This window comes from Littorina saxatilis, linkage group LG13 (genome assembly GCF_037325665.1).
Source record: "Littorina saxatilis isolate snail1 linkage group LG13, US_GU_Lsax_2.0, whole genome shotgun sequence".
In the NCBI taxonomy this organism is placed as follows: domain Eukaryota; kingdom Metazoa; phylum Mollusca; class Gastropoda; order Littorinimorpha; family Littorinidae; genus Littorina; species Littorina saxatilis.
Genome location: NC_090257.1, coordinates 34,195,196 through 34,216,295, shown reverse-complemented (window position 1 = coordinate 34,216,295; position 21,100 = coordinate 34,195,196). Strand labels below are relative to the sequence as shown.

Genomic DNA, 21,100 nt, shown 5'->3' with positions numbered 1-21,100 from the left:
CAAATAACCCATTAACAGGCATTTCCCTCATGAGAAAAACGCAATGTTTGTTTATTCCCGGAGGTTTAGTGACTCGTGGCATTGATTTGTAATTTTTCCGAATCCCAGTCGGCTAGTGGTGTGGTGCACATTATTCAAGCAGCAGCCACAGCAAAATGTTTGCATTTGTCCCCGTCACCGCGGCCTATGACAGGATATTATGTTCGGTGTTGCCAGACGACACTCAGAGTGCACTGCGACGCATCTGGTGATAACCTCATTCCAGGCTGTCATTGCATCAGATGGCAGGCTGAGGCACTTTATTATGTGATATGACGGACGCTTTCGCTGCAGTTTGCTATCGCGAAATTGCCTAAAATGCACAGACTGTTTTCAGGCTTTGAAAAACCCCAACACATTCTTTGTGATTACTTGTTTTTTTCACCACTGATATTTAGATTTCAAAAGTTTGAACAGTATGATTTTTTTTCTCTCTTAAGTTTCCAACAATAAGCTCTAAAACCTGGAGTGTTTTCACGGTTTTTATGTGATTGCAGCCTGTTGTGTTCATGAAGTTCAAGGCGAACTTCTCTTTCATACAGATCCACTTGGTCTTCGTTGAAGTCTGTCAAGCCCTCGCTCTGCGATACTTGGGCGCCCAACATGAGGTGTTTTGCAACGCGCACAGGGAAAAAGAACTCATCAAGAGCACCTCCATTAGCAGAGAGTAAAATCATTCTCTGGGTGCTCCGACCTCTCTTTTGGTACATGAGGATGTGCGGGCTGGTTGTTCCTGCGGTTTGTACTCACAAGCTTTCTGCAAGAAATAAGTCTACTGATGAAGGTCAAGAATCCTTCAGAAGCGGACAGCCTCAATCAAATAAGCCATCAAGCCATACGAAAATGCTTTCAGTCAATGTCGACCTAATTCAAGGAGATGAACAAACTATCGCAAAGCATGGCAATCACCTTTTGAACAGAAAAAGCAGGGCAAACCGGAAATCTTTAACACACGGCGGTTCTCCGTTCAAGAAAGCTGATCTTCCTGAGGACTCCCTTGACAAGCATAATCCCAAAAGCTCTGTTGATTTTGAAGAAAAGTCCAGAACCACGAAATGGAATGGAACGGCAAGTGTGACAACCGGCGATGAAAGGCAAGCAGAAATCTTGGAGGTAATCAGATTGCAAGATAGCTCGTTTTCAAGGAAGGACAAGCTCGGCGGAAGCTGCCCACAAGATCAAGAAAAGAAATCGCCGTTTGTGGGAAACCCTGAAGAGAAGAACACGGAGATTGAAGAAATGGAGGCAGACTTGGAGGAAGAAGGAGACGAAGAAGGGAAGATCTTACCACGACATAACTGTACGAGATGTCAACTGGTGACCATCTGCACCACTACCCAGTGCGTTATGATCGCGGTACTATTTCTGTTCAACGCCGTGCGTTACACTTCCATCTTTTACTTTAAGGGTTCCTCCGTCAGCGGGTACCTTATCTCCGCCATCAGCTTCCAGAGTTTCTTCGCAGTAGTCGCGGTGCTGTACATGGTGTCAGCGTATGACATGGCGACCACTCTGCCCGGCATCATGGCCGACTTGTGGCGCTTTGAGCGACGCTACGGGACCTCTGTGGACTGTGCCAAGTTCTACAGGATCACCAGAGGAAGATGCAAGCTGTTCTTTTTGCTCCAGGCCAGCACCAGCGTTGCTTTTTTTTGTCTGTCAACAGTCCGTCTTTCCCTCCCTGCGCGAGCACCTGTCTCCTTTCCACGTGTACACTGGAGTTTGGTTTTACTGCGCCCTTTTTGGCTTCGCTGTCGTTTTTTTCTTCATTGGCTCTTTCTTCTTCGCCCTGATGGGATTTCTGGCCGTCATGACCGCCTTTCTCAGCGGGGAGTTTCACAACGTCGCCAGGCAGCTTGAGGGTATTATTCAAAGTGTCACCGACCTGGTGACAGTTTCTGTGCAATCAGAACCACAGCACTGTGCCTTTGGAACGAGAACCACTGATGACGTCAGAGCACCAGTGAACAACCAGAGAGACTGTGCGTCGTACTGTCGCAATCACAAAACTATTCACCCTCGCAGAAAAGTTGAGACAATTTCGTCCGTTGTGACATCATTACATCACACTACTGGTGACATAGAAAATGTCGATTCAAAGCTGACTGGTGACAACAATTGTGCCAAGAAAGCTGGTGCCTGTTCTACCAAGCCGGATCGTTCGCCGAAAAATTCTAGTGACACTGAACCCCTACCCACAGTAGAGGACACTGGTGACAAGGAGAACTGTTCACGAATACAAAGCAAATTTCTGACCACCGCTGCAAGTGTAGCAAAGAAACACAGAACAGCATCTTCAATCCAAATGATTCGCCCTATTTCATCTTCCCGCAACAAGCAAGGAAACAAACATGAGTCTAGGCCCACAACAAACCAAAATAATTCCGGTTCTAAGAATATGTCAGCATCCGAAGCGATGTTTCAGTGCACTTGGCATACCGACACAGGCATGACAGTGCTGGGGACATCAACGAGCACAGCCTTCCAGCCTGCGGTGGACGGTCAGAACGATGTCGACGAACAGGCCTTGGACCAGGAAGCACTGTTCGACGACCTCCGTCTCAAGCACCAGAGTCTGTGTGACATACTTAAGGCCACCAACAAGTGTACGCGTCACTTCGTGTGCACGGGCTTCGCTGGCAGTATTCCGCTATTCTGTCTGATTATCTACGCGCTGACCAGTGGCTCGCTCGACCTGGCCAACACCCTGTTACAGGTGTACAACGTTATATTCACTGTGAGCTACACGGCGTTTCTCATCTTCGTCGGAATTCGTGCCAATGATGCGGTAAAATTCAGCTATTGCTTTCATGTATATTCTGTTCAGTAGTGGTAGACTACATTTGTGTCTGCTTTTACATAGTACATGTATACTGCTTGATCGTGCCTTCCCTCTCATGTAAATCCATCATGACCCACAGAACTGTCAAGATTTTTACATGCGATAAGAACCTCCTTTAACTTGAACGCATGCTGAAATTCAACGGCCTAGATTCTTTATGTGAAGAAATTGTTGTTATCCTACATACGTTAGAGAGACCCCTCGTGAGATAACAATATCGTTTAAACCACACGTGTGTATATCATGTAAACAGAGAACGTGTCAAACTTGTCTGGCAGGGTTCTGCTTTTTCACAGCTTATGATGCCAAAGTCACCGAGATAAACGTCATTATGGAAACACTTTTGTGCCTGCTGTTTCCCCGGGAAGAGTTTTTAGAACTAACACGTTTCACTGTACTTTCTAGAGTGACGTTTCTTTCCTTTAACGTCAAAGATTGCACGAGGCTTTGGAAGAGATTGAGGTTCCATTAGAAGCGTCTTCAATTTGTTCACGTCGACTCAGGGATGTTTAGAGCTGAAGGCATGTAAGTACAGTATGAAGGATAAACAGAATACTACATGGCTTGCCGTGTCGTTCCAGATTTGGTAATCTTGAACTTTAGCGTGTTAAATTCATAGCTCACTATTCAGTGACATTCTTGACTTATTTTTGATACAAGTCCATGTAAGCAAGCCAAAGAACATTTGTCGTGAAATTAATTGACGGATTGAGCTCCAAACTTAAGCATAATTAATTAATTTGGTTGTTCAATCGACGAAAATGCACCGAAAATGGCGTACGTTGTCAACCATGGGACATCATTTACACGAAAGAGTTGTCTCCCTTTGCCCGCTCATACGGATAATTCCTTCTTTGACCCATGTAAACGAAATGCATTCGTACAGTTCATCGGAGTTCATTCCGTAACTTCAAAGGGATCTAAAATGACTTGTTATGATTACAAGTGCAGGTTCTACAAATTTGGAGACTTAAATGCCTCTGAATTATGAGCTATGAATTTAACACGCTAAAGTTCAAGGTTACCCCAGATTTATACTCGTCGCTTTTTCAAATATTGAAAAGCTCGCTTTTGCTCGCAGTTCGATATTTAACTAAGCGGCTCGTGTAAATCTGGTACGACACAGCAAGCCTTGTATGTATTTGGGGTCCTGATTTGGCCTATATGGTCCGCTGGACCCAAAAAGCAACCATTAACTAACTAACTGCAAAAATAGTTCAACAAAATATTTTCACTTTGCAGAGAATGCAGCCATGTCTTTGATTTTTGGTATGAGGACGCTCTATTTCTGTGTGAAAGCTTAAACAGATCTGAGGTGTTTGACTTGATGCTTTACCCGCGAAGAAAAATGTGTTTAATCATGACGCATGGAACATTTTTGTTGAAACGTTCATGTCTTCTATTGTAACTGATTGATTCCTACATCTGTTTCTGCTTTTTCAATTCATTGTTTTGGGGTTGTTGTTATTGCTTTTGTTGTTGTTGTTGTCCCCTGTTCTCAATACCTCACAGTACCAAGAAGACTAGCGTTTTGAAACCTTTATACCCCCCGCGGGTCAGGGGGAAGAATTTACCCGATGCTCCCCAGCATGTCGTAGGAGGCGACTAACGGATTCTGTTTCTCCTTTTACCCTTGTTAAGTGTTTCTTGTATAGAATATAGTCAATGTTTGTAAAGATTTTAGTCAAGCAGTATGTAAGAAATGTTAAGTCCTTTGTACTGGAGACTTGCATTCTCCCAGTAAGGTAATATATTGTACTACGTTGCAAGCCCCTGGAGCAAATTTTTGATTAGTGCTTTTGTGAACAAGAAACAATTGACAAGTGGCTCTATCCCATCTCCCCCCTTTCCCCGTCGCGATATAACCTTCGTGGTTGAAAACGACGTTAAACACCAAATAAAGAAAGAAAGATGAAACCTTTATTCCAAAGCTTGATGTTTACTGATAGGGCCTGCTGGCATTGGAGCAAACCTTCTTTATTATTCAAAATCGCCATTCATTGCTAAACATGATAGGTCAAAACGGCCTTCACAATAGACGTTTTCCGGAATTAACTCTGTCATGATTTTAAAGCGGTGATGTTGATGCACTGAAACCCCAGGATCAGTCATCACCGAGACTTAGAAGACCTGCTTGTCCAAAAACCGAAAACCGAGTCGACCTGGTCTATGCTAATTATGCGAACAGTGAACCTTACATTCAGTTTTCTTCAATTTTGAGCACATTTTACAATCGAAATCATGATATACATCTACTAGTTTTCTATTGAAACATCATATAGAATACAAGGAACAACTTTTTCAGGCACAATGTATATTAACATATTAATCGATCAATCTTCCAAGCAGAAATAGTACGGGTCAAAGATTGTTTGATAAAGAGTTCAATTTTGAATTTGATTTAAAAATGCGATCGCCACAGTGCAACCTCATCTGTTTCAACGCATGGATGTTACGTCATCAAAGACATTATCGACAACAAAAAAAAAGGGGGGGGGGGGTTAATGTCTGGAAGACTTCACATGGTAAGTTTCATGAAGATCAGTGGTGAAGTTTTCTTGGAATTGCCTAAAACACACACGCACGTACGCACGCACTCAGGCACACACACACACACACACACACACACACACACACACACACACACACACACACACACACACACACATGCACACACCTACTTCTGGATTCCTTGTCTGTCGGAACACATTCAGGTTAAATAATGACTGTATGTAAAAATATGGGTCAGTAGGCAGGTTTTTGTCTTTCTCTCTTTTAGTTTTACACAACACTGTGAATCAAATGAAAGGGAGAATAATAGTACAGCTTGATTTCTTCCGTTGATTATTTCCCTTGGTATGGATCACACAGACTACATGATTATTCCGTTGGTATATGGAGCGCCAAAATTACTGTCCCTTTGTCTTTCAACCTTATTTTCAGGGCGGTGAAAACAGCTTTAGGGTAACCAGGAAAAGCGATTAGGTCGGCCAAGTTACCCTTATCCAACATATATCTTTTTAGCCTTTCACACATTAAAAATCGCTATCACAGATCTTCGAGGGCCCCAAAGGGTTTAGAATCGTGATCGTGATTGGCATTTTTTGACCTTTCTGTGACCGTGATTGCCGAAATTTCCATTTCTGTGATCGTGATGGGACTTTGCCCGTAATCCGTGATGACAAAAAAATCAAGTCTCGTGATCGTGATCGTCATTTGTTTTCGTGATCGTGATGGGCATTATTGCAAAGCATTTTATTTTCAACGTACATTTTTCACAGCTGTATCACTCTATGATCCTCTATTCGTCAAGGTGTTTGTGATCGTGAAAACAAAAATCAAGGTAACTGTGATCGTGAAAGCTAAAATTTTCCTTCCCGTGATCGTGATGATACCCCCCCCCCCTTTGGGGCCCTCACCTTCCGCCTGGTCGCACCCTACTTTGTGAAAATCATTCTAAATATCGATCGCTGTGTGTGTCAGGAAATGAACTATTCACGTCAGACAGGACTGTCTTTCAGGCCTGTACCAAGGATAACATCATCTGACACCTACCTACTTTTACCGCTCAACTTAAGTTCTGATTTTAGGTAAACTCTAGCGTTGACTTAGATTAACGAGTGTATTTCTGCCGCGTCGTTAGAGTAAAGGATGATTAGACCACGGTGTGGAGGGGGTAACTATATAGCTATTGATCACGTTCAGCAGAACTTCCCGGAATTTTACCGGTTGAAATATAAAAATACCGGAAAGACATCGGCAACCGATTGATATTTTGTGTTACTGCTGTTTTAACTTCAGCGAAATATGTAATTATTGGGTTTTAGACTTGATTTGAATTGTTGAAGTAACAGAGGGACCTGTTTCGACAAGAACCATGATTTGTACTTATAGCGAAAAACCAGCTTGAAAAATGGCTAGCGTCACCACAACGTTACTTCAGCTATACCGTTTATACTGTATAACTAGACTGCCGTCATCCCTGGGCCAACGTGTCATTGCAACATTTCGAAGACTCAGGGAAACTATTCATAGCCTATCACTAGACAGCCCTAGCTGTCTCCGGGCCGTCATGTAACGGGGACCGGGTAGCTCAGTTGGTAGAGCACTGGACTTGGGATCCTAAGGTCACAGGTTCGAATCCCGGCAGGGACGGACACGGGTCAACTTTGTGTGCAGACTCAGAGACGGTATACATGTCCCACCCCCGTGTCACCACAGTGGCACGTAAAAGGCCTCGGTCATTCTGCCATAAGTGCAGGTGGCTGATGACACCTAAACACGCAGACACCTGGGTAGCGCGACTCTTGTTGCTGCTAGCTTTCCACTGGAAGCGACCCGAATTCCCCAGCATTGGGATGATAGAGTGAATGAAATGAAAAATGAAATGAAATGAAAGACTAAGGAAGACTATTCCTACCCCTTCATATACCACCGTATCATTTGACCACTGCGTCGATGATAGATTTTCTGAGATTAAGTAGTATATGGCACTGTTGGGACGGGCAAAGCATTGCTCCATTACATCGTTCTGTAGCCTCTACAGGTACCAACCACAAGGCTTTAAATAGTGAACTTTGACTTTGGAATTTGTATTTTGAACACCTCGTTGAAGTACACACACTTTGACCGAAGAACAACCACATCACTTTATTCTTTCATTTAACGGCCCAGCCCGAAATCTGAAGCCAATCCCCGAGTCATCCTTGATTTATTCATCATCCAGGCTCAGCGAATAACCGAAATACATGAATTATTCTTTGATGATCATAGTTTAATTGTCGATACGCATTGTCAATGTTTGATTACAAAACAACCATCAGACCCATACAGATTCATTCGATTTCCGAGTGTAGCCGATTGGAACGGTGTGTAAATTGTGTTTGTTGTGGATCCAATGAAAGTTGAAAGGTGTTTTCCAACGTGGAGTAATGGCACACACTAGCAAAAGCCCTCGGGGTTTTGTTACGTTCAAAAAGCACTTGGTGTAGTTACTGAAAGTTTAAATGTTTTACTCTCATTACACGGAATTGAAAACAAACCTACAGTCCTGATTGATATTTAGTGATCTGCAGCGAGGCGGTCTGGTTGCAACACAGATACGCTTCACTGAACATGCATAGCGATAGATTTCATCATGGGCCATTGAGTAGGCGTCATGTCTCACCCAGTCACATTATTCTGACACCGGACCAACCAGTCCTAGCACTAACCCCATAATGCCAGACGCCAGGCGGAGCAGCCACTAGATTGCCAATTTTAAAGTCTTAGGTATGACCCGGCCGGGTTCGAACCCACGACCTCCCGATCACGGGGCGGACGCCTTACCACTAGGCCAACCGTGCCGGCACTGAACATGCATAGCGATAGATTTCATCATGGGCCATTGAGTAGGCGTTAGGAGCACAGAACTGCAATTAATTAATCATGGGCAGTGACTGTTGTGCAATCACTGGTAATGACCAAAGTGGAGGCCTGGGCCTGTAGTCCGATTTCACAATAAGCCTAAAATCAGATTCCAAGCCTTGAAATATAGTGCCGAATCCAACAATGGCTATCAGTTGTTTTTAATTTTAACCAGAAGCACGCCGATTTTCTCACACCAACAACGAGTGGGCTAGCTTGTTGTGTGACAACGTTGTGAGAAAATTTCAACATTCAGTATTCATCATTCCGGTGGAAGGTGGGCTGAGGCTAGATAACGAGAGTTGTTTGACTGTCAGACAGATGAGAGTGGATTGGTTCACTGAGTGAGGCTGGAACTACCTCATGCCCCATAAGTTGAATCTTACTGATGTCAAGGTCGAGATCGGCTCAAGCAGGTGTTATCGAAGCCACGTTCATGGGAAATTTTAGAAGCCTTTCCGCATTTTCTGCAAAATGCTGCCGATTTCACGTAATGGGCAGCGTTTTGCCGATTACGCGAAATGGGCAAAAAGGTTGCCGATTCCGCGAAGTCAGCAATTCCGTGAATTCGGCTCGACATAGCCATAAAACCACACTTTTCAACCCAGAGTGCTTGTCAAATAATTCATTAACGGAGATTTCCTCTTTGGTGTAATGCATTGTTTGTTGTTTCCCTGGAGATTTGGTGACTCGTGGCATTGATTTGTGATTTTCTAAAATCCCAGTCGGCTCGTGGCGTGGTACGCAGTATTTACGCAGCGGCTACAGCAGAATGTTTGTTTGTATTGCCATCACCACAGACCGTGCAGGGTAATGCGATGCTCACGGGCGCGGTGTTACCAGACAACTGGCACTGTGCATTACGACACATCCAGCCTTTACCGATAACCTCATTTCATGCTGTCATTGCATCAGATGACAAGCACTTCGTTGTGGGATTGCGTAGTGTATTTTCACGATTTTTGAGGGAAAACTGTGTGATTGTTTCACTGAGTTTTCAAAAGATTGAACAGTAGAGTGTTTTTTTTTTAAGTTACCCACTTTTACGTAACACCAGATTCTATCAGCACATGGGTGGAAATGGTACGATCGTTCCAACGCACAAAACCGTCTTACGGACCTACTAACGAGGGGATAAGTTTTCAGTGATTGCAGCCTGTCATGTTCTTCAAGGTTGAAAGCGAATTTCACTTTCGTACAGAAGTGTTGTGTCTTGGTTGAAGGCTGTCGAGCGTATTGTTTTGCAACACTTGAGCGCTCAAAATGAAGTGTTTTTCAAAGCGCGCGGGGAAAAAGAACTCATTTAGATCACCTCCCTTAGAGGAGAGTAAAATAATTCTCTGGGTGCTCCGACCTCTCTTTTGGTACATGAGGATGTGCGGGCTGGTTGTTCCTGCGGTTTGTGCTCACAAGCTTTCTGCACACATTACGTCTGCTGATGAAGGTCAAGAATCCTTCAGAAGCGGACAGTCTCAAACAAATAAGCAATCAAACCACACGGAAATGCGTTCTTTTAACATGGACCTACATCAGGGGGATGAAAGACACGTACACCGCCCTTTGGCATCGAATGGTCAAGACAGTCTGACAACCGGCGATGAAAGGCAAATAGAATATGTGGAGGTGATCAGGCTTGGCAGTAACAACAACAAAGTCGGCGGAAGCAACCCGCAAAGTCAACAGAAGAAACCGTCGTTTGATGGTAGCCTAGTCAGAAAGAAAATGCCGGCTGCCGAGGAGGAGGTGGAGGTGGAGGTGGAGGTGGAGGGAGACGAGGAAGGAGGCAAAGAAAGGAAGGTCTCATCACGGCGTAACTGTACGAGATGTAAACTGGTGACTGTTTTCACCACTGTCCAGTGCGTTGTGATCGCTGTACTATTTGTTTTCAACGCCGCACGTTACACCTCCATCTACTACTACAAGGGTACCTCCGTCAGCGGGTACCTTATCTCCGCCATCAGCTTCCAGAGTTTCTTCACAGGGTGCGCGCTGCTGTACATGGTGTCAGCGTATGACATGGCTACCACTCTGCCCGGCATCATGGCCGACTTGTGGCGCTTTGAGCGACGCTACGGGACCTCTGTGGACTGTGCCAAGTTCTACAGAATCACCAGAGGAAGATGCAAGCTGTTCTTTTTGCTCCAGGCCAGCTTCTGCGTTGGTTTTCTTGTCTGTCAGCATTCCGTCTTTCCCTCCCTGCGCGAGCACCTGTCTCCTTTCCACGTGTACACTGGAGTTTGGTTTTACTGCGCGCTGCTTGGCTTCACTGTCGTTTTTTTCTTCCTCGGGTCATACCTCTTCGCCTTGCTATGCTTTCTCGCCGTCATGACCGCCTTTCTCAGCTTGGAGTTTCACAACGTCGCCAAGCAGCTTGAGGCAGTTTTTCAAAGCGCGGCGCGTTCTGTGCAATCAGAACCAGAGTGTCTTACTTTTCAAACGACAACCACGGATGACATCAAAGCTTCCATGAACCACCCGAGAGAGTGTGAGTTGTACCACCGAAGTCAGGACACCGTTGGGAGTTTAAGTGACGTCCCTGATGACGTAGAAGAGGACGATACGAAACCGGCTGCTTTCAACAGTGGTGCCCAGAAAGCTGCTTGTTCTACCAAACAGGATTGTTCGTTGAGAAGTTCTAGCAACAAGGAATTCCTACCTACGGTTGAGAGTGCCGGTGACAAGGAAAGCTGTTCACGAACCCAGAGCGAGTTCATGTCCACGGCTGCAAGTGTGGCAAAGAAACGCAAGACGTCATCTTCAGTTCTAATGGTACGCCCTACTGCATCTTTCCGCGACAAGCAAGTTAACGAACCCGATACTGAACTCACACGTCGAAACAAGTCCGGTTCTAAGAGTATGTCGGCGTCCGCAGTGTTGTTTCAGCAAAATGAGCATTCCGACCCGAGCAAAGGACATACCCTAGACAGAGACAACGCAGTCCTGGAGACATCCACCAGCACAGCCTTCCAGCCTGCTGTTCAAGGTCAGAACGATGTCGACGAGCAGGCCCTTGACCAGGAAGCACTGTTCGACGACCTCCGTCTCAAGCATCAGAGCCTGTGTGACATACTCCAGGTCACCAACAAGTGTTTGCGTCACTTCGTGGTCATGGGCTTCGCGGGGAATGTTCCGCTATTCTGTCTGATCATCTACGCGCTGACCAGTGGCTCGCTTGACCTGGCCAACACCCTGTTCCAGGTGTACAACGTTGTCTTCACGGTTGCCTACACGACGCTACTCATCCTCTTCGGCATTCGTATCAATGACGCGGTAATTGCTTTCATGTGGATGCTGTTCAATAGTTGTAGACTTCATTTGTGTGTACTTATGCATAGTGCATTCCTTAATGGGAAAGTCCTCGCCAAAAAGAACAACAGAAAACGTTCAAAAATTGTCCTAAAAGTTCAATCGCTCGAGCTTTGGATTGTTATCATGTCAATACACAACAATTCCTTATTAAAATCAGCGTTTGAACGTTCAATTAGTCAAATTTTAAACGTTGTGTTTGGGTAATCATGGCAGACTGTAAATTATTCATACACTTAATCTTTGTTTTTGCATCCATCTACTTTTTCCACACACACTGACATTCAACCGACAGGCTACTTTCTATGAATGGAGGGATTTTTTTGTTAATTAATCATGCCTGACACCAGTGTCAGCAATTAAATTAATTCAGCAAAAACGTTTCACTCGGCAGAGAAGGTAGCTAGGCTGTTGATTTGTAGTATGTGTTTAAGTGGAAGGATGCTCTGTTTCTGTGTACAAGGCAGGACAGAATAATAAATTCTGTGACCCTCCACCACGGAATGAGTCGCATGTCACCTTTGCATGATTTTCATATTTTTACATTTTCCTAAAGAGTTTTTTATGCTCTATCCAGTGGTGAAAACCGTTTTAGAAAAGAGCGAAAACTGTTTGAGTTATAAGCCTGTGACTAAGGTGACCCTCACACTGTTACCAGACACTCCCCGGACCTATATTAAGCCTAGCGCAGAACCGCGCGAGGTGACATGCGACTCATTTCGTGGTGGAGGGTCACAGATATGTGTTGATTGACGTTCTCACAGGAGGGAATGGATGGTTTATTATGCCGCATTAGACAATTTAGTCTGTTATTGTACCGTACGTGATTGGTTCCCACATTTGTATTTCCTTTGTCAAGTCTAGTGTATTTTGTTGTTGTTGTTGTTGTTGTTGTTTTTTGGTGGTGGTGGTAGTGTTGTTGTTGTTGGTTTAAACAAGTTTATTCAGTAAATTTCATTGGAATATTGCCGCATACATGAAATAAGGAACATGGAGCACAACAAGCCAGGTTAATGAGCGTACTCCTAAAAGCAAATGAAAGTTTTTTTTTTTTTTTGGGGAATGTTCTCTGTCCTCTTTTATTGCATAACACACACGCACACAATCACCAAGCATTTAAAATAAAAGTTAAAAATAGGTCCGTCAGACTAATGCTACTTTTCCAATAAACACTTTCAACACTTAGTCTGAAAAAGGTTTGTTTGTTTGCTTAACGCCCAGTCCACCACGAAGGGTGATATCAGGGCGGTGCTGCTTTGACATTTAACGTGCGCCACACACAAGACAGAAGTCGCAGCACAGGCTTCATGTCTCACCCAGTCACATCATTCTGACACCGGACCAACCAGTCCTAGCACTAACCCCATAATGCCAGACGCCAAGCGGAGCAGCCACTAGATTGCCAATTTTAAAGTCTTAGGTATGACCCGGCCGGGGTTCGAACCCACGACCTCTCGCTCACTGGGCGGACGCCATACCACTAGGCCACCGTGTTGCGGTTCTGAAAAAGGTGGAAACACATACTCCGCACTCAAATCAAAAGTAGCTTGAGTCAAACTTTTACTACAAAGAAAAAGTTCTGTTGCCACAAATGAAAGTTGTTGTTCCTAACCCTCGGTACAGGGCCAAGAGAAATAGCATGTTGAAACTTTTTTCTAAAGCCGACCTTTACCATATGGTTCATTAACAAATTCCTCAATTTTGTATTTTGTATTTTTGTGTCTGTGCACCTACTTTCGATTTGAGAAGATGGTGCTCATCCTCCACTTGAGTGAAATATATTTTAACGTCTAAACAATACATGAAGATGCCGATGGGAGGTGACACATCCGGCTTTAAGTGTTTACTGATATATATGGCATCTCCGGTCCACCGCTAGCATGGCTTGAGTCCTATCTCATTGGCAGGACGCAGGCTGTGCTTTGTCGATGGCCAGATGTCTGCTCCAGCCCCACTTTCTTTCGGCGTTCCTCAAGGTTCAGTACTCGGTCCCATCCTTTTCATCATGTACACTAAGCCCCTCTCCACACTGATTCAAAACCATTCTGTTTTAGATCAGTCTTTTGCTGATGACACCCAGCTGTATAAACCCAGTCCCCCTGCAGAGACACATTCCGCCATCCAGACCATTCAGACATGCATCACTGATGTTAAACTCTTGGATGGTCGATAACAAACTTAAGCTGAATGATGATAAGACTGAAGTCTTACTGTGCAAAAAGAAGAACACTACATTTCTCCCCAACCTGTTTCTGTTCCAATAGGCAACACCGACATTCTTTTCTCACCATCAGTTAGAAACCTTGGATTCACCCTTTCATCTGACATGACCCTAAACAAACATATATCTTTAGTCTGTAGAGCAGCTTATTTTGAGCTTCGCAAGGATCAGCACCATTCGCCACACACTCTCCTCTCAAACAACTAACACTCTTGTGACTGTCTGTGCCTTTGTTCTTTCTAAACTTGACTACTGCAACTCTCTTCTCTCTGGCTGTCCTCTGTACCTCCTGCATAAACTACAAAAAGTCCAAAACTCGGCAGCACGCCTCATTCTGAAAGCACGAAAACGAGTTCACGCAACACCACTTCTTCACACACTGCACTGGTTACCTATTCAGTCCCGCATTGACTACAAACTGTCCAACCTCTGCTTTAACTTCTTTTCTGGCTCGTCTCCTGCTTACTTCTCTGAACTCCTCACCGTCTATTCTCGAGTGAATTATTTTCTAATGTTATGTTCTCAAACAAACACACACACACACACACACACACCTCCCACACACACACACACACCTCCCCCACACACACACACACCTCCCACACACACACACACCTCACACACACACACACACACACACACACACACACACACACACACACACACACACACACACACACACACACACACACACACACACACACAAATAACGAAAATCAAATAGGAAGTAAAACACACGGCCGCCTGGGTTTTTTTCTTTGCTGATTTTTGAGAATAAAAGCAGCATTTGGTACATGACATTGCTTATCACAAGAAGAGTCACTATGTTTCATTATTCCTTTTTACATTTAGTCAAGTTTTGACTAAATGTTTTAACGTAGAGGGGGAATCGAGACGAGGGTCGTGGTGTATGTGTGTGTGTGTGTGTGTGTGTGTGTGCGTGTGTGTGTGTGTGTGTGTGTGTGTGTGTGTGTGTGTGTGTGTGTGTGTAGAGCGCTCCAGAGTAAACTACTGGACCGATCTTTATGAAATTTGACATGAGAGTTCCTGGGTATGATATCCCCAGACCAGATTTTCATTTTTTGAATAAATGTCTTTGATGACGTCATATCCGGCTTTTTGTAAACGTTGAGGCGGCACTGTCACACCCTCATTTTTCAATCAAATTGATTGAAATGTTGGCCAAGCAATCTTCGACGAAGGCCGGACTTTGGTATTGCATTTCAGCTTGGAGGCTTACAAATCAATTACTGACTTTGGTCATTAAAAATCTGAAAATTGTAATTAAAATAATTTTTTTATAAAACGATCTAAAATTACATTTATCGTATTCTTCATCATTTTCTGATTTCAAAAACATATAAATATGTTATATTTGGATTAAAAAGAACCTCTGAAAATTAAAAATATAAAAATTATGATTAAAATTAAATTTCTGAAATCGATTCAGAAACAATTTCATCTTATTCCTTGTCGGTTCCTGATTCCAAAAACATATAGATATGATATGTTTGGATTAAAAACACGCTCAGAAAGTTAAAACGAAGAGAGGTACAGAAAAGTGTGCTATGCAGCACAGCGCAACCACTACCGCGCTAAACAGGCTCGTCAATTTCACTGCCTTTTGCGCGAGCGGCGGACTACGGTCATTGTGACAAAATGCAGTGCGTTCAGTTTCATTCTGTGAATTCCACAGCTTGACTAAATGTTGTTATTTCGCCTTACGCGACTTGTTGTTCATTTTACCATCGAGAGCTGTTAGTATCTTCTGGCTAAAATTTGAACACTGTGGGGGCGTTTCTTGCACGATCAATCTATACTAAACGACATAAAATGCGTGTGATGTTATTTATGCAGTGTCCATCAACAAAAACCGAAATCAAAACCAATAATGAGGGTCTTACCGCATGTATCGTCTGTCTCTATGGAGGCAGCCATTGTGCATTGTTCGAGCATTTATGAAACCGCAAAGCTTGATTGGTTGGTGGCATCGTGCAGGAATCAAACTTGAAGTCTGATTGGCTGGTTTCAAAGATCGTCAAGAGAGAAACCTCTTTTTCGTGCACTTTTTCAAACCGCGCATACCTCTCTTCGTAAGTTGAATATCACTGATCTAGAAATATTTTTTAGATCAGTGTTGAATATCTCGGAGCCCCTCAATAAATCCCGGCCGCTAAAAAGACGCTACACTTTCTTCTTTGATGGCCTTGCTTTTATATATGCATAGAGTATAACTTTTTCATCACAAACACAAACTTTCGTTATTTCCCCGCATACCGCATACGATCGAGGTAAAACGATAGCTCTCTCCTGTAAATGGTCTACAGCCAGTACAGGACTGAGGGACACACTAACGTAAGCCATTAAATTAATTAATTCTTTGAAAATTGCTCGCTCTTTGCGTAAGGCACCTAGGATGTTCCCGTTTGGTGAGCGTTCAAACGGAAGGGTGTTTGTATTGTGTGTAAAAGCCTGACAGTATCTGTGATGGTTTACGGGAGGCTTACTGTGCCTTCTATATATATATACGACTTGTGTGTGTGTGTGTGTGTGTGTGTGTGTGTGTGTGTGTGTGTGTGTGTCCGCGATGCACGGCCAAAGTTCTCGATGGATCTCTTTCAAATTTGGTGGCCATATTCAGGTACACCCCGGACACAACCTGGTCGATGAGATATTTCAACACGTGCTCTCAGCGCGCAACGCTGAACCGATTTTGGTTTTTCTCTGGATCCATTCCCAGTAACTCTTCCTTATCTTCTCCAGTGTTTTCAGCGTTTATCTCCCTTCCTTCGTGTGGCGTCAATCCATATTCCCGTTTCTATTTTTAGAAGGTCACTGTCGACAACGCTCAATCCATATTCCCGTTATACTATTTTTACTCTTCTCCAGTGTTTTGCGCGTTTATCTCCCTTCCTTCGTGCGGTGCGCCGGCGAAACCGGCGTATTCGGCGTATTCGGTTCGACTTCTTCCCGGCGAAGCCGTACCCGGCGAAGCGGGTATTCATCTAGTTAACTATGTGCGGCCACCAACTAAATTTAGTAAACCTGTTCTTCATTTCACTGGAAATGTTCGTGGTGGTGACGCTAATTATTTCTGCCTAATTAGTTAACCTGGACCTCATTTCCCTAGAGAATGTTCACACTAATAAGTACAGTAATGATTTTGTTTTTTTCAGGCTCACTCGCCTCAGGAGGTAATTTACGCGTCCGACTGGTCCAATCTGTCCGACAGACTGCTGTGCAAGGTAAGCTTAAGTCATGGATTCAGCGGTGCTAATTGCTACGCTATTTAGCTGTTTTTATTCCCAGTTCTAGTAACTATTTGGGACACTAGGTACATGCAACCACTGAGGGCTCGCCGTATCTAGAGTGTCTACCAACACAAAAGTAAAGTTCTGGTGAGTATATATATCTTTGTTACGTTACTGCAGACATCGTTAAGGATGAAGTGTCGAGGAAGGTGACGTTATTATGTCTCTGGTTTTTTTCTGTTAAAAGGATGAAAGTCGCTTGATCATTTCATAGACCATTTATCCTGGACCGCCAACTAGCTCTCTCTCCGCTCTTTCTCTCTATTACGAGATAGCGGCCTCTCGCATTTAGGAACCTACGCTTACAAGCCTTTCAGAAATCAGGGGGACGTGATATCCGGTGTCGATTGTAAACATGGACGAAGTTGCCGAGGTCAGTTCTGAAAATGCTAAAATAAACTCAACAAAAGTGCATAATTATGGAACATGTTTTTTGATGAGTTTTGTTAAGTTTAGTTTGGAGTTTTGGAAAATCCAGTTCATTGTCACCTCCCATTGTCACAAATAACTGGAGCGTGCATTCTTTTCACTGTCTTCGACTCGCTGGCCTTTCAAACCGGACGCAAAGCGCCCCTGAAAGTCGAGAGTCGTAACCTCGAAGGGTCACGTGACGAGTTGGCGGTCCAGGCTATTTGGTCTATGATCATTTCAATGCTTGTTGTTCGCTCAGGTGCCAGGAGACTGGTTCCGCAGAGCTCCCACTGTTGTTGCATATGTCGTTTATTCAGAGCGTTTTCGTCCCTTTGTTTCTTGGATCTTTTAAGAAGAAGATGTTATGTTATATGAAGTCTTATATATGGCGCGCGTATCTCCAGACTCGGACTAAAGGCGCAGGGATCTATTTATGCCGTGTGAGATGGATTTTTTTTTTACATAATACATCACGCATTCACATCGACAAGCAGATTGCAGCCATTTTGGGCGCATATCCTACTTTTCACGGCCTATTCAAAGTCACACGGGTAATTTGGTGGACATTTTTTATCTATGCCTATACAATTTTGCCAGGAAAGACCCTTTTGTCAATCGTGGGATCTTTAACGTGCACACCCCAATGTAGTGTACACGAAGGGACCTCGCACTTGAACCCACAACCTAGGTTAAGAAAGGGGGGAGAAAATTGCTGACGCCCTGACCCAGGGTCGAACTCGCAACCTCTCGCTTCCGAGCGCATAAGTGCGTTACCACTCGGCCACCCAGTGCGTTACCACTCGGCCACCCAGTGCGTTACCATTCGGCCACCCAGTGCGTTACCACTCGGCCACCCAGTGCGTTACCACTCGGCCACCCAGTGCGTTACCACTCGGCCACCCAGTGCGTTACCACTCGGCCACCCAGTGCGTTACCACTCGGCCACCCAGTCCTCGAAGAAGATAAGGAATTCCGCTGCAATTGCTGTTCCTTTCCAGCATGTAACATATATTGTTCAAGTTTCAAGACTCAAGATTCTAAAACGTATGGTAATCACTGTACATGTACTATGTACATGCATGAAGCAAGTCAGCATTCAAAAACCATGTGTTGATTTCAAGGTTGATACAGTGGACGCCGCTTAATAAAACCGCGGTTAATAGAGCCAGCCGCTTATAAAAGCCGATTTCAGACGGTCCGGATTTATCACTATATCTTATGTATTAGAAAAAGCCGGTTAATAAAACCAACCCGCCGCTTATTAAAGCCAGTTTTCTCAGAGAAATCACGTAGTTTGTGACTAAAACTCACATTATCTTGTTCTGATGTGGAAGACGACCAACAAACAAACACTCATAAAATCGTTCTTCTCTGCCGAGTAATGATTCGTGACGGTGACAGTGAAATTATTGATGTACCGAAGTGATCAAAGTACACGTACATGTACATAATTAAAACAAAAGTTCAACATCCTTCGTGAAGTTTTGCTTAGATTCAAACAAGTGTAAATGACGAAAGAGAAGATTTTTTTTTCGAAAATGACGTATTCCTGGACCCCCGGTTAATAAATCCGCCGCTTATTAAAGCCATTTTTCGTCGGTCCAGAAGTGGCTTTATTAAGCGGCGACCACTGTATATCCATTTCACTTTCCATTGACCATAATTAAATGTAATGATCAAATTATTAAATTATTAAATTAAAATGATTGAACACTGATAAAAACATGATAAAATATGATAAAAACTATAAATATCATCAAATATAATGGGTCAAATGCAAAAATGAACATCTGATCTGAGCAAATTATGCAGGGGAGGGAACTGCATTTAAAGACGAATCAGTTGATCATGTTAGGAGAAGGAGTTATTCCTCTTCGACTAAAGCAATGCAGTTTCTTCTGTATTATTACGGTTACATAGCCAAAAAACATAGGGTATGTAGGTAGGCAATCACTTTTTTTTTAAAACTTTTTTTTCTAATGTGTACAAATTAAACCTACTTGACAGGGAAATAAGTGGGCGACACGGGCGCTTTCGCTTTCATTGCGTTTTTTGCACTCGTTTTTTTTGGTTTGTTTTTGTTTTGACAAATGTAATAAAAAGTTATAGGATCGGCCCCCAAAAATAGGGTAGGTCGGGTTACCGTAACCACACCTATTTTTTTTTTAGGCCTAAGACACATATACAGAGAATAACAAATAGACAGACAGACACAAATATGGTCAGGCAGACCGACGCTTGATATGAATCACAACAAAACACAGACGAGGTATGAGTTTAGATGATTATACTAAGTTTTGTTTTAATTGTTCAGGCACGCTGAATTTGTTACTATTTATATTGTATGTTTAATGTTGTGATATATATGCATACACCACGCATTAATTTCTCATTTGAGATAAAATTTTCTATATCTATGTCTCGATATATACCTTCCTCGAGTTAGATTCTGCGTGCCCATTGCAGCATTGGCAGGGTACGGCCTATACCTCGCTTACATTGGTGATTCTGTTTCGTCATTTCAGGTGCAGTTGTTCGCCAGTCGACTCGGACATGTCAAGCTGGGTTATGATGTCTACGGCCTCTTTGTTATTGACCGTTCCACTGTTCTCATGGTCAGTGTGTATGTGTGTGTGTGTGTGTGTGTGTGTGTGTGTGTGTGTATGTGCGTGTGTGGGCGTGTGTGTACTTGTGTGTTTGTGTGTGTGTGTATGTGCGTGTGTGGGCGTGTGTGTGTTTGTGTGTGTGTGTGTGTGTGTTTGTGGGCGTGTGTGTGTTTGTGTGTGTACCTGTGGGTGTGTGTTTGTGTGTGTGGGTGGGTGTCTGTGTGTGTGTGTGTGTGTAAGTGTGTGTGTGTTTTCCTAATATTAACAATGCATAACAATGACATAAACGTATTAAAATATAGTTTTGAAGATGTTACCAAAGATCCTTTTTTTGTAATGTAAATGATGGATGATGAGTCCCTTTATTCAGTTGATCATATGGTTGACTCTCATTAGGATTGATCGGATATTTCAAAAGGTTACTATACTGTGTCCATGAATTATGACTCGCTTCCATATCAAACCTGATCTTATGCTACATTTTTTCAGGTGGTCGGAACTCTTGTCACCTACTCCGTCGTCGTGATTCAGTTCCAACAAGGGGACGTTAGCACCTGTAGCACGGGAAGCAACTCTTCCATTGTCAACTGACCTGCAAGAGTTCGCTGCCCAATTAGCAGATTCGTGGAGATGTCGAACTTGTCAGTTGAGTGTGCGAGTGAACAACACTGAATTTTGTACAGACAATGAAGATCGATGTGTTCTGCTGTTTTATGTGTAGGTGCAGATTTAAGGTTGATAGTTGCACAGACACGCAGACACAGACTGAAACACACAGAGACTGAAACACAGACACGCAGACACAGACTGAAACACACAGAGACTGAAACACAGACACGCAGACACAGACTGAAACACACAGAGACTGAAACACAGACACGCAGACACAGACTGAAACACACAGAGACTGAAACACAGACAGACACACACAGGGACCCAGAAAGGTACACAGACAAAA

The 21,100-nt window shown here is 43.6% G+C and overlaps 1 protein-coding gene across 1 annotated transcript; it reads left to right on the top strand.

Annotated features, from left to right (window-relative positions):
- The first annotated feature begins 2,488 nt into the window (after positions 1-2,488).
- On the top strand, positions 2,489-21,069 carry LOC138946142 (uncharacterized). Its single transcript, XM_070317649.1, has 5 exons — positions 2,489-2,827; positions 9,821-11,557; positions 16,991-17,059; positions 20,062-20,151; positions 20,632-21,069. Exons 1-5 carry the CDS (start codon positions 2,489-2,491, stop codon positions 20,731-20,733), a joined length of 2,337 nt encoding a protein of 778 aa, XP_070173750.1. The 3' UTR covers positions 20,734-21,069.
- The last annotated feature ends 31 nt before the right edge of the window (positions 21,070-21,100 follow it).

Bases quoted from the DNA above. Each gene is read 5' to 3' on its own strand.
- LOC138946142 (XM_070317649.1), top strand. From the start codon at position 2,489: ATGACAGTGCTGGGGACATCAACGAGCACAGCCTTCCAGCCTGCGGTG. The intron at 11,558-16,990 runs GTAATTGCTTTC...TGTTTTTTTCAG, and splicing joins GCATTCGTATCAATGACGCG to GCTCACTCGCCTCAGGAGGT. The intron at 17,060-20,061 runs GTAAGCTTAAGT...TCGTCATTTCAG, and splicing joins CCGACAGACTGCTGTGCAAG to GTGCAGTTGTTCGCCAGTCG.